Raw genomic sequence first — 14,005 nt, forward strand, 5'->3', positions numbered from 1 at the left:
GGGTGGGGAGGCGGGAGAAGCAGAGGGTGTGGACCGGGGGTTCTCTGGCAAAACAGGCAGTGAACGCTCCTGGACTCCATTCTCTATCACAGGACAGAGGTCAGCAAACCACGGGCCACGCGCGCGGCCAAGTCCAGCCCAGTCTGCTGCCTGGTTTTGTACGGTCCACAAACTAAGAATGATTTTTACATTTTTTAATGGTTGAAAAAAAATCAGAGTCAAAATATTTTGTGACAGGGGCTTCCCTGGTGGCGCAGTGGTTGAGAGTCCACCTGCCGATGCAGGGGACACGGGTTCGTGCCCTGATCCGGGATGATCCCACATGCTGCGGAGCGGCTGGGCCCGTGAGCCATGGCCGCTGAGCCTGCGCGTCCAGAGCCTGTGCTCCGCAACGGGAGAGGCCACAACAGTGAGAGGGCCGCGTACAGCAAAAAATAAAATAAAATAAAATAAAAAAATACATATATTTTGTGTGTGTGTGTGTGTGTGTGTGTGTGTGTGACACATGAAAATGACATGAAATTCACATTTCAGTGCCCGTAAGTGAAGTTTTATTGGCACACGGTACCCTTCGCAAATGGCCAGAGCCGCTGCAAAAGCTGGTTCCAAACAGTGACAAGTGGCCCTATCACTCTGCAGAAAGGAGAATTCGTTCAGGCCACAAACTCTGAGTGTCATGTTTTGTGGATGAAATAAATCTAACAGACATAAGTACGTTTGTTTCAAATCGACTTTTTAACAGAGTGGAATCTCTGAAAAGTCCCAAAGCAAGCAAATATGAATCAAGCCGTTGCAACCGGCTTGGCGCAGAATTAGGCATTTAACACTGTCCACCGCGTACAGGGCTCCTGGTTCTGGGACCTGGCAGTAGTTGCGTGGTAAGACTCCATGTGCCCAGGAAGATCCCTGCTTTCTGGAAGATCTTGACTTGCAATTTTGGCTGGGCCAAAAGGGGAGGCCGTTAACAGCAGGGATCTTTGATTAAAATTTCTCTGGGGATTTGGTAAAGGAAAACTACGTATTGAAAGGGCTAGAATGTAACCTAAGCTGAATCAAAAACATGGAGTTTTGACGGCTAGCAGACATCGGACAAGGGGTTTACGATTTTTGCTTTGTTACTCCATGTAGGCCTCGCCCTCTGAAGAGGTCTCTGGACTCAAGTGTTTGATTCACTCACGTGTGAAGTACAAAGCTCTGTGGGAAGTGAGGCAGGGACAGCTGTCCCTGTCCCCCGGGAGCTCACAACCGAGAACAGGAAATGAGACACGCAAACCACTATGGCACGTCCATGTCGTCTTGGGATGTGAACTCTATGTGCCCTGGCACTTCTGGCTGATCAATCCTGGGCTCCCTAACTAGGGGGTGATTCTGCCCCCCAGGGGACATTTGCCAAGGGGTGGGCGCTCCCGGCAGGTGGAGGCCTGGGATGCTGTGTTCAACCTCCTACGAGGCCCAGGACGGCCTCCCCGCCCTCCCACCAAGAACGATCAGGCCCCAAAGTCAATGGCGATGTGCTGGAGAAACCTGGCCTAGTTTGCTGTTTCCCCACTTAGCTCACCAATTATCATCTCAAGGGTCCCTGGCGAAAGAGCATCGGAGAAGAGCTAAGATTTTTCGTCAGTAGAAATGACATTTCAGAGCGAGGGGAGACCCGAGTAGAAGACCTGTTTAAGGCATGGCAAGTCCATTTGGAGAAGTCGTGAAAGACAGGCAATGAAAAGGGAGATGGGGCTGGTCCGAGACGAGCCTTGAATGCCGAGCTAGTACGGCGTGGTTACAACGAAGGGGAGGGGCCCGTCCATCCATTTGGCTACAAAAAGCAGAGAGGATGTGCCCATCCTCTCCCCCTGACATAGCCCAGGAGAGCCACGGCGGGGTGGACTGGGAGGAGATGAAGAGGTAAGTGAGCGTCGTGAGCCAAAGGCACACAGGCCCACGCAGGATCTGGGAGTGATTCTGAGTGTGCTGGCGCTGCAGAGCTAGAGGCTGGAGAAATCCTGCTTCTAGAACAGGAGAGGAAGGCTGAGCTCCTCAGGCCACTGGGGCTAGAAGAGAGACAGGAGCGAGGCTGCGCCCCGAGGAGCTCCCTACCCGGAATCTGGGTGAGGCCCCACAGCTCTGCCCGGCCACCACCTCTAACTCCATCACCCTGTGGTTTGTTCAGTTAGAAAACTGCTCATCGGTGAGTCTCTTCCGGTGCCCGCTGAGTCTCCTTAGGGAGCACAGGCCAGGTGACAAAGGCTCGGTCAGCTGTGGACTCAGGCCAGTGATGAATTCCGTGGTTACAGGGCTTCCAGAAATACCTTCTATTCACGCCTGCTTGTCATTTTAAGAGTTGGCCGTATCACCGTACCATGATGTACACAATTGATGAGCCCCGGAATTATACCCACTTTATGCTTTAACTTCCAGTCTGAATGTCAATGGCCAATGGTGGCTAACAATTTAAAATTTCTCTATCACCTTCTCCCCTTGTAACGCCCCACATGACGATCTATGAATACACTTAAGTATTCGACTAATTCTAAGCAACTCGGATGTTTGATATTTGGGGCCCACAAATATTTGCTGAAGATGGAAACCCTAGAGAGCTCTAAATATAAAGAGGTCCCCAGCATGGTGAATTCTTCTAGAAAATGAAGAATTCTTTTCAAAATCGAAGCACATCCTTCAAGCTGTTTTCTGTGGGTCTGGAATTCCGAATTTATTTTTTCTCCAAGCAGGCTCCATCGGTACATATTCTGAGAAGGACAGGCGAGGTGGGAAAGCTCCAGGTGGTGTTTTCTTTGGGTTCTCCCTGGATGGGGTGGATTTTTGTGGGCTGGTGATTCTGGCGGGAAATTGCTTCCCTGGCCTTACCCCACGGATCACCTTTTGGACAGAAACATATCCTGGAAACATGGCACTATTTCGAAAAGATAAACAGTTTGCCTTTTAAAAATATAAGCATAATTAAGTGTTGCTGCAACTTCAGGAATGGGCTTCTATATCATTAGTGCGATTTCAACAGTTTTCCGAGGAGACAGGCGCTCAGGAGCCAAGCCTCCTGTCGTTCTGTGGGGACGCGTCCTTTCCGCTTCCGCCAGGGAACTGTCCCCATCTGATGATCGCTGTGGTCTCTACCAGGCCTCACTGTCCCTGGTGCTCAGTCCTTGAGTTACTTCCCCCTCCGCCTCAGAGCCCTTTCCCAGGTTCCCCCCTCACCTAAGAATTGCTGCAAAAGCTTCTCTGTCCAGCATGATTCGCAGTAGCCAAGTGTGGCAGCAGTCCACACATCCATCGAGGGATGAAAGGATAAACAAATGTGGTCCATCCACGCAATGGAATAGTATTCAGCCCTAAAAAGAAAGGGAATCCTGACACCTGCTACAACATGGATGAACCTTGAGATCATCAGTGAAATAAGCCAGACACAGAAGGACGAATACTGTCTGGTCCCACTCACAGGAGGCCCCTCGAGAAGTCAAATCTGTAGAGACGGGAAGTAGAGGGTGGGGGCCAGGGGCTGGGGGAGGGGTGGGGAGTCAGTGTTTCATGGGGACAGAGTTTCAGTTTGGGAAGATGAGAAAGTTCTGGGGATGGACAGTGGGGATGGTTGCACAACAATGTGAATGTCCTTAATGCCACTGAGATGTGCGCTTAACACTGGTTAAAATGGTAAATTTTATGTTATTATATTTTGCCATCATTTTGTAAAAAACCACTTTTCTCTGACTCTTCGTTGGTTTCCTGCTCCTTGAAATATGATGGTTCTACCTTTGGCCTTCTCACCCTCCGCCTCTGAGTGAGCTCATCCATTTTCACGACTGAAATGACCAATTATGTGCTGACAGCTCCCAGATCCTGACCTTCAGCCTGGACTACGCGTCCCCCACCACCGTCCCCCGCTGTCTCCAGACCCTGAAATCCAGCAGCCTGGCAGGAAACTGCCTGCACTCGGCTGGCCCCCGCGCATCTCAAGCTGGCCAAGCCCACGCCTGAACGCATTACCCCTCTCTGCCCCACTAGCTTCTCCCAGGATCCCTGACTCACTGAAGCAGCCTGTTCTACCTGATCCCCAAAATCAGACACGCAGGGATCGCCCTGGGCTCCTCCCTGCCCTTGGTCCCAAGAGAGTCACCAGGTCCTCAGAGCCCCCAGAACCCTGCAGCTCTGTCTCCACACAGCATCCCTGGCTGGTGCAGTCGGCCAGGTCGCCATCGCCCTGGGCCTGGACCATGGCAGCTGTTAATTCTCCGTTGCCATCCTCCAGACGCCATACCTTTCGCTACACCTACCAAAATCCCATCTGATCACAAAGTGCTTCCCCAGCAAACCTCTCAGCCCAGCACCAGACGAGTCCCACTCGTCCAGCCAGGGGTCGGCAAACTTCTCCTGTAAAAGCCCAGACAGTAAATATTTTAGGCTTCGCAGTGCACGTTCTGTGTCAGTCGCAAATAGTCAACCCCACCGTGGCCTCAAAAGGGCAGCCAGGGGCTTCCCTGGTGGCGCAGTGGTTGAGAGTCCGCCTGCCGATGCAGGGGACACAGGTCTGTGCCCCGGTCCGGGAAGATCCCACATGCCATGGAGTGGCTGGGCCCATGAGCCATGGCCACTGAGCCTGTGCTCCGCAACGGGAGAGGCCACAACAGTGAGAGGCCCACGTACAGTAAAAAAAAAAAAAAAAAAAAAAAAGGGCAGCCAGAGACAGTATGGAAGTGAACGAGCGTGGCTGTGTTCTAGTGAAACTTTGCTTCCAAAAACAGGCTGTGTGTGCCGACACCTGTTCTCCTCTCTGGCCTGATCTCCCCTGTACCCTGCACTCAGCTTCCAGAAAATACAGCCGCGCCACGGCTCTCCCCACCAGTCTGCTTGTACATCAAGACTCCGCTCCAGCCCGCCTCCTCTTGGACACCTTTTGTGCCCCCTCCAGGCGAGTGGCCTGCCACACACATGCCCTAGAGAGACCTCTAGCCCATCCCCGTTCTGCAACTGTCACACTCTAGTTGGTCTTTGGTCTCTGTAACCTCATAGAATAGTGTTTGACTCAGAAAGGAATGAATGAATGAATGAATGAGCGATGAAGAAATGGCAGGTCCAGAAAGCAGGTTTTCCAGCAAACGACTGGACACCACGGCTCTGACAGCTACAGGCAGAGGTGAAATCTCCTAACAACTTAATTTATACTTAGAATAGCAGCCAGAGTCCTCCCCATGGCCACTGGGGCCCTGTGCCTCTCCTCCTTTTGCTCACCAGTTATCAGCCACACAGCTGCCTTCCTCTGCTCCGACCAGGCCCAGCTGACTCCTCCTGCCGCAGAACCTTTGCACCTGCTGCCCCCACCCCGCCCCACCTGGAAGGCTCTTCCCTCTGAACAGCACAGGGCTTCTCCCTCTCATCATGACAGTCTCAGCTCACCTGTCACCTCCTGAAGAACTTCCCTGGACACGAGTAGCCCAGTTCTTACACACACACACACACACACACACACACACTCAACTGCAGCGATCTTAGTAGAAACAGGTTTACTATATATAGCATATCTGGGCTTTGTTACATAGTAAATGACAAATAATCACTATATTGGCCATCACATGTAAGTTCTAGATTTTTAATGGCTTTAGAATTTTTTTTTTCATTTTTAAACATGGACTATAGGAGGTATAATCTGATTCACAGCATCTGAAATCCACTTGCTGTATGTATCTTCTATAGGCTTGGGAAGACAACTGTATTTTTTGTAAATTCATAGAATTGACCACAATTTAAAATGAGGTTGCCAGGGCATGAAACTATGCTTTAAAACATATAAAAGCTATGTATCATAAAATAGGAATGCACTTTAGGAAAAAAGAAGTGAGGTGTAGCAAGGAGCAAGGCCATGCTGTCTGCTCCAGTCAAATCCTGGCATGAAGACCAGGACTGTTCTCACCTCCAAGAGGCTGATTTCCTGACTTCGACAGGACTGGCACCTAAGAGCCAGCACTAATGGAGAGGCAAAACCAGTTTTTAAGTTTTCTCATCTGCAGGTTCTGCCTGCAGAGCTGGCTGCTTGGCAAAACCTGTCTGGAAGTGTGATGTTTTGGGAGTGATTTCAGATGGACCGATACCCCAACCTAGGTGTGGGACTTTGAGACACTTTTTGGGTTGTGTTTTTTGGTTTTGCCCAGCACTTAACGCTTGCAGAGTGCCATATCTGTACCAGAGAATTTCTGTGCAATCGAAGGGCATTTCCCACCTTAAAACAGACAGTGGAAGGCTCACCCACTCAATCGAGCAAGATGTATTTACTGAATGTCTCCTCAGCATTTGGTGGTCAAGAAACCAAAATTAAAAAATCACCCCAGGCAGGCCACACTGCTTGTTTGCTTGTTCTAATAATAAAAATAACAACAACAATAATAATAGCTACTCCGTTGTACACCTATTCTGTGCCAGGACCTGGGCTAAACAGTTATAATATTATTTCCTCTTTTTTTTTCTTTTTGCCACACTGCACAGCTTGCGGGATCTTAGTTCCCTGACCAGGGATCACAGCTGTGTCCCCTGCAGTGGAAGCGCAGAGTCCTAACCACTGGACCACCAAGGAATTCCCTATAATATTATTTCTAATATCAAAACCATATAAGTGATTTTCTCTTTCACCAATGCCAAACCTTACCTGGAGTCACAGAGCTAATAAACGTGAACCCCTTCTCTGTGGGGCCCTAAAGCCCACATCAGCAGCATCCAGGGCTGGGACTTGCATCTTTCCTTTCCTTTGACCCCTGACCCCATTCATCCAATCAGAGGATCGCAACAGGACATGTTACGATCCCTGGTGAACAGGCTGGAATCATCTGGGCAAGACGCGCCGGTGGCTCGGACCAGGGGCTGGCGGTGGTGGAGGTGACGAGGTGTGGTCAGATTCTAGGTCTCTACCTTTTTGCTGATGGCTTGAGAGAGAGAGGGCTGGAGGACGACTCCAACGTGTTGGCCTGAGCAGCCAGGAGAGGCCGGCTGATGTTCACTAAGGGAGCTCAGAGCCTTCAGAGGAGCAGACTGGGGGACTAAGCCCTTGTCCTTAAGCTGCCTGTCAGCATCACCATCTTCACCAGCTGCAGCCTGCCAGCCCATGGGGTGAGCTCTCCACAGCTCTGCCCCCCCATCCTCTGACCCCACTCTTTATCCCATCCACCCCCTTAATTCTGGGTCTTCCTCTCCTAAGCTTCTCCCTCTCTTTTGTCTTTTCCTATAAGAAGTCCTTTGCTCTAAGTGTCCATCATCGGATGAATGGATAAAGAAGATGTGGCACATATATACAATGGAATATTACTCAGCCATAAAAAGAAACAAAATTGAGCTATTTGTAATGAGGTGGATGGACCTAGAGTCTGTCATACAGAGTGAAGTAAGTCAGAAGGAGAAAGACAAATACCGTATGCTAACACATATATATGGAATTTAAGAAAAAAAAATGTCATGAAGAACCTAGGGGTAAGACAGGAATAAAGACACAGACCTACTAGAGAATGGACTCGAGGATATGGGGAGGGGGAAGGGTAAGCTATGACAAAGCGAGAGAGTGGCACGGACATATATACACTACCAAATGTAAAATAGATAGCTAGTGGGAAGCAGCCACAAAGCACAGGAAGATCAGCTCGGTGCTTTGTGACCACCCAGAGGGGTGGGATAGGGAGGGTGGGAGGGAGGGAGACGCAAGAGGGAAGAGATATGGGAACATATGTATATGTATAACTGATTCACTTTGTTATAAAGCAGAAACTAACACATCATTGTAAAGCAATTATACTCCAAAAAAGATGTAAAAAAAAAAAAAGAAGTCCTTTGCTGATCTTGGGTTCTGTGAGGGTCCTGACAAGGGAGGCAGTTTCTCTGAGAACTTCCCTTGCTTTGAAAAAAGTTTCACATTTTACAAATAAGTAGGTGTGTATAGAGGAGCACTTCATTTCAATAAGTGGTCAACATGCATTAGTTAAAAAGAGCTGAAAGAGATATGGGGATATATGTATATGTATAGCTGATTCACTTTGTTATAAAGCAGAAACTAACACATCATTGTAAAGCAATTATACACCAATAAAGATGTTAAAAAAAAAAAAGAGCCAAATATACTATAAGATATGGTTCCTTCTGTCTCTGGAATTTTACAAGCAAAACCACCACCTGTGACTATAAAAATCCTACAAGCACATTTAAAATGTTGACTCAATTATATACTATTAATGAAAGTTCAATTAATTAAATATCAATTAATATTAATTAATTTTAACTCGAATCTGAAACTACAAATTAGATCTAAGGAATAAGAACCAGATAAACAATTTCCCAGCATCTGCATTTCTGGTGGATAACTCCAGCCTGGCAGTGCTTCAGTGATAAACACGGTTAAAGATGAATATTAAGGTGATATGTGGCCTGCACCCAGAAAGCAGATATCAACTGAATTTCAGAGGACTTGTTCTGTTACTGGGGGTCATTAATAATTCTGCCCCTCTCCTCCTGGACTCCCCTTTTGAGCATCTCAGAGGTTTATCTGGGATGAGAGGCAAATAGTTCATATTGCTTTTACCACAGGGGCAAACTGTTTCTGCATTCATTCCTGACCCACATCAGCTGGAACATCACAGGATCCCGGAACCAGTTATCTTTTCCATCATATATTATTAGAATTCTGTCTTTTTTAAAAAAAGACTACCAAGTCCCCCCGATACTCTACCAAGCCTGTTGGCAAAATTAGCACCAGTAATTAAGGAAATTAAATTCCTTTCCTGGGGGGTGGGGTGGTACCATACACTCTTTTTCTCTGGCTAGAGTAGGTGAGTAGCCATTTCTAAGGTTATTTTAGAGTCAGTTCAAGTTTTTAAACTGGAGTGGGAGAAAGGTGACCAGCCCCTGGTACTCCCCGGCACAGAGGGTAAGGGTCTTTATATCAATATGAGCAAACAAATAATGTCTCAGATGAAGCAACAAGATAAAAACGTGCTGCCAATATATGCAAGCAAAAAAAAAAGTTTTTGTTATTAATGTTTTCTGTTGTCGTTGTCATTATTTTGATTTTGGGGGGAAGTCTTAGTTGACATGGAGAGCCTTCTATCAGGTTTGCTATTTTGGATTTGCAGAGATAAAGCTGATTGGACGGGGGAAAAACTCATGACAGTCTGCACCGACAGTTCAATGCACAAAGCAAGAAAATAACTGGATGTTGGGGGAGGGGGAGAGGGGCGGTGCATAATTAAAACACCAGAAGCAGGAATGAGGTCTCCGCGGAAAGGCAGCCCTGGACTTGTGCGCTACATCCTGCCCTTCTCCCTCATTCCTGCGGGGCAACCGGGAGGTTAAAATTAGGACGGTGAACCACCCCCGCCGCAGCCGCCGGAATGGCAGGGGCAGTTGGGCCCCGGCGGCCCTTGAAATAGCCACTAGGATCGGAAACGCAACTTTTCTTAGCGCAGCAGCGAGAAAAACCAACAGGGACGAAGCCTGGAGGGAGCGCCGCGGCTTGTCCCACAGGGAAAAGAAAAGGAATCAAGAGCATTTGGAGGGGGGCGTGTTTTCGGGCGTCAGGGGTGGGGGATGGATTCACACATACACACACACACCCGCGCACTCCCACAACACGCGGAGAAAATGCCACCGAGCAGTTTGGGCCCACAGGTTGGGCTCTTTAAACAAAATAATAAATTAATAAATTAAAAAAACAAAAAACAAAAAAACCCCACAAACCCACAGCCCTTTCGGAGAAACTTTTCTTGCTTCGCGATCAGTCCAAATAGGGGAGCTGCGGCGGTGCGTAGGCGCTTCCTGAGGGGCGTGGAGGTACTGGCGGATCCAGGATCCCCCAAACTTGGGAACACGGGGTTACCAGGGAGAGAGCGGAGGAGTATCCGAGGAGCCCTAAGCGCGAGGATTCTTGATGAAAAGGTGAGAAACGGGTCTCTGGGAAGCCAGATTCTTGGGGAGTTCGTGGTCAAAAAGTGAGGAGGGGAAGGGTTCTTCCCCTAGACCAGCGCACCGACTTTGGTTAAAAAGTGAGGATGGGGTTACAGAGAGCCCTCAAATTCAGTATTTGGGAACGGGGTCAAAACGATGATCCCCGGGACACCCCAAATTCAGGACTTTGAGGGTAAAAGTGAGAACGAATCTTTTAGGCCCTCTCAATTCAGGAATTTTAGTTTAAGGGTGAGAGAAAGGTCCGAGGGGCACCCGAATTTCAGAGATTTGGGGAGCAAACAGGAGGAGCCCCCAGGCGCCTTCAATTCAGAGAGTTTAAATGTCAGAGTTCGAAACGCGCTGCTAAGGCGCCCCCCAATTCAGGGAGTTTGAGGGGAAGAGTGAGAGAGGGGTCCTCGGGCACCCCCAGCTTAAGGATTTGGGGAACGAAAGTGAGAAGAGGGTCCCCAGGAGCCCCACATTCAGAGAGTTTGGGTAAAAAGCTTGAGAGGGGTTCCTGGGGCACCCCCAACCCGGGGATTTTGAGGGTAAGAGTGAAAGACGGTTCCCCCGGAGCCCCCAACTCAGGAAGTTTTGTAAAAAGTGAGCCGATGGGTCCTCACCGCTCCCCGAGTTTGGTTAAAAGGAAGAAGGGGACCACGGCCACTCCAAACTCAGCCGCGCTGTCGGGACTCGGGGTGCGGAGGGAGGTCCCGCGGGCGCGCCATCCCGTACGTTTGGGGTGAACCGCAGGGACTGCGCTGCCCGCTCCCCGACCGGGATACCCGCCGCCCCCCATACTCCCCGGCCGGGCAGGGCCCGGGGCGGTCGCATCGGTCACCTGGAGTTCCGGCCGGGAGTTCGGGCAACGGCTCCCGCGGCGGCGGTGGCGGCTGCTGCGTGTTGGTCCCCGTTGGTAAGTAACAGTCTCCACGGCTACAGTCTCTATGGCGGCGGCGGTGGCGGCGGCTGCCGCTCCTCCTCCCGCTCCCGGCGCCCGCCCGCCTCTCGCCGCCTGCCCGCCTGCCGTGACGGGGCGGGGCGTTGTTATCGGCAACGGTTACCAGGCTCCACGCCCCACCCCCTCAACGGCCCGCCTCCAACGGGCGCGATGAGGGCGGGATGCAAGACCCTGCAGCTCTCCACTGGCTGTCCGCAGTGCCTGTCATCGGGGGCGTTCCCCGGCGAGGAAGAGGGCGAGGCTCGACCAATCGCCCCGAAGGAGGGCGGGGCTTGGAGGGAGGCGGGCGCCGCTTGGGAGGGTTGGTAGGCGGGAGGCGCGCGCGAGCCGAGTGTTGGTTGCGCCGCTCCCGGAAGGCCGAGTTTTGGGGACCCGGGGGCCTTCGCTTATTGTAGGGCGTTCTGGCACAGTCTAGGTCCGGGGCCAGCAAATTCCGACCCGCGGGCCAGATGCGGCCCACTGCCTTATTTTCATGGCCCACAAGCTGAGAATTTTAAAATATGTTTTAAGTGGTTAAAAAAAAAAAATCGAAAGAAGACTCTTTCGTGGCACGTGGAAACTATATGAAAGTCTTTTATTTTACTGAATCCAGTATTTTCAGCTCCTTTAAGGACTGACAGACTATGGCCTGCGGGCCAAATTCTGCCTGCCTGTGCTTGTAATTAAAGGTTTTTTGGAACACAGCTTCCCCCATTCCTTTAAGGGACACGGAAACTTGTCCCACAGAGACAGAGTTGGGTACTAGAGACTTGAGCATTTGCACAAAGATGGGATGACATAAGCAAAGTCTAAAATATTTACTATCTGGTACTTCACAGAAAATGTTTGCCAACATTTTCCCCTCCTCCCTACCCCCAGGTAGTAGGTTCAACTTTTGAATGGGACAAACAAGGGACCCTCTCAGAGTTTTTTGGATTTTTTTGGCTTTTTTTAGGTGGGGGGAGATTGACAATAAACAGAATAATAAAGTAAACATATATAGTTATTTGGGAGAAGGGGCTGGAACACAAGGAGAAAAAACTTGTTCTGAGAAAAGGCAGGCAGGGTAACTTTAGGGAAGATTAGATTTCAGCCTTATTCATTCAACAAGTAATCATATTAGTCAGAATTGACTAAATTGTCCTTATATGCCAGAAAGTGATCTAAGCATTTTTCATATGCTAACTTAGTTAAATCTCACAATCACATCCTGAAAAAAAGCGTATGCATTATCCCCGTTTTACGGATCAGAGAACAGAGGGCGGGAAAAAAACGAGTGAATTTGTATCAAACAACTTGTAAGGGCTTCGAACCCCAGTGGTCTGGTGCCCAATCCCACACTCTTGACCACTAGGTGGGTAGTTTTCAAACATTTTTGACCACAAGGCACAGCAGGAAGTATATTTTACTCAGAGCCCTAGTTCACACAAACACATATATAACGAAAACATTTTCATGACGTGATACTTTAGGTAATGCTGATTTTTTTCTATTCCGTTTTGTTTTAATGCAAATGCTGATGGTGACTTGCTAAATGGATTTTGCCACGTGCTAATGGGTTGCTTCTTGCAGAGTTTCATGGGATGGAATCTAAAACTTAAGACTGCAGGAATCAGTTTCTGTCCTTCAGTGATTAATTTAGTTAAAAATATTTATTGAGTGCCTACTATTTGCCAGGCACTGTTCTTCTAGGGACACAAGTCCCACACTTATAGGAAAAGTAACAGGGTAGTAACTTGGGGGTGAGTAGGTGGGGCTTATTTTGCAAGGAACAGCCAGGGATGGCCTCTGAAGTGTGGCCAACCCAGATGGTTTGATTATGGGGTTTCCCAGGGCGTGGGACTTTCAGTGCTAAATCTGGAAGATTCTCCGACAAAGTGGGAAGATTTGGTCACCCTAGGCCTCTCTGAGGGGGTGACCTTTGGGCCAAGGTCAGAATAATGAGGAAGAGGAAAGGAACATTTCAGGCATTCAAAATCCCTGGGGTGGAAACTCATGTGGAAGAAACAAAAAGCAGGTCCTTAGGCGTGGCTGGAACAGAGTGAATGGGGAGGGGTGAGTGGGTGGGGGGTGGTGAGTCAGAGGATGGAGGGGGTCATTTTATTTGAGGTCCCATAGGCCATAGGAAATGGTCCTCATCAGATTGGGAAGCCATTGGACGGTTTTAAGTAGGGGGCAGATGTACTCCAATTTGTGATTTTAAAAGCTCACTGCATGGGGGATAGATTGCAGGAGGCAAGAAAGACAGAGAACTTGGGAGTCTGTTACAGTTCTGGACTGAAAGGTATGGTGGCCTCAATTAGGGACCTGGTAGCAGAGGTGGAGATGAATGGGTGGATTAGAGGTACGTTTTGGAGAGCATTCTGATGGACTGGATGTGGGGAGGGGAGGGGAAAAGTTTCAGAGTGGGACAGGAGGTACCTTGGAGCCTTCTTGTATGGTTCATTCTGCTATAACTCTTGTTTTGAGAACGCAAATTTGTCCCAACGTGATGCCGTATTTGCAGTATTATTTATGTATTTCTTTCCCACTGAACAGGTATAAAACTCTGCTATCTCAAAGAGGAAATCATGAGGGAAGTTAGAAAATACTCTGAGATGACTGAAAATGAAACACAACATACCAAAGTTTATGAGATGCAACTAAAGTAGAGGAAACTTGAAAGCTATAATCATCTATGTTAAAGAAAAAAAGAGAGAGGGAAAGATTTCAAATCAGTAATCTAGCTATCCACCCTAAGAAACTGGAAAATAAGAGTAAACTAAAACTGAAGCTAGCAAAAGGAGTGAAATAATAAGGATTAGGGTAGGAGTAAATGAGATAGAGACTAGAAAATCAATAGAGAGAATTAATAAAACCACAAGTTACTCCTCTGAAAAGATCAAATAGGTTGATAAAACTTTAACTAGGCTGACCAAGATAAAAAGAGAGAAGATTCCAATTACTAAAATCAGGAAACAAAGAGGGGACATTACAACCAACATTACAGAAATACAAAAATGATAAAATAATACTATAAACAATTGTATGCCAACAAATTAGATATCCTAGATGTAACGGGAGAAATTCTTAGAAAGATGCAAATTACCAAAACTGATTCAAGAAGAAATAGAAAACTGAATGGATTTTTAACAAGTAAAGAAATTGAAT

At 48.5% G+C, this 14,005-nt stretch overlaps 2 protein-coding genes across 11 annotated transcripts in view; one reads left to right on the top strand and one right to left on the bottom strand.

The window, feature by feature from the left end:
- The window catches only part of RFX2 (regulatory factor X2), a 105,359-nt gene extending 94,404 nt beyond the window's left edge, over positions 1 to 10,955 (bottom strand). For 3 of the 10 annotated variants that reach the window (XM_033400891.2, XM_033400890.2, XM_004277261.4), the window contains exon 1: positions 10,757 to 10,951. The gene's annotated coding sequence lies outside the window, so the exon portion shown is untranslated. Of the gene's footprint in view, positions 1 to 10,756 lie in introns of all 10 variants that reach the window. The other 7 variants (XM_049707575.1, XM_049707579.1, XM_049707578.1 and 4 more) reach the window with 5 other exon arrangements.
- The window catches only part of ACSBG2 (acyl-CoA synthetase bubblegum family member 2), a 66,858-nt gene continuing 62,612 nt past the window's right edge, over positions 9,760 to 14,005 (top strand). Inside the window, exon 1 of the mRNA XM_004277263.4 lies at positions 9,760 to 9,906. Coding sequence (XP_004277311.2) covers positions 9,899 to 9,906 — 8 coding nt within the window. The 5' untranslated portion in view covers positions 9,760 to 9,898. The remainder of the gene's footprint in view (positions 9,907 to 14,005) is intronic.

This window comes from Orcinus orca, chromosome 3 (assembly GCF_937001465.1).
Source record: "Orcinus orca chromosome 3, mOrcOrc1.1, whole genome shotgun sequence".
Lineage (NCBI taxonomy): Eukaryota > Metazoa > Chordata > Mammalia > Artiodactyla > Delphinidae > Orcinus > Orcinus orca.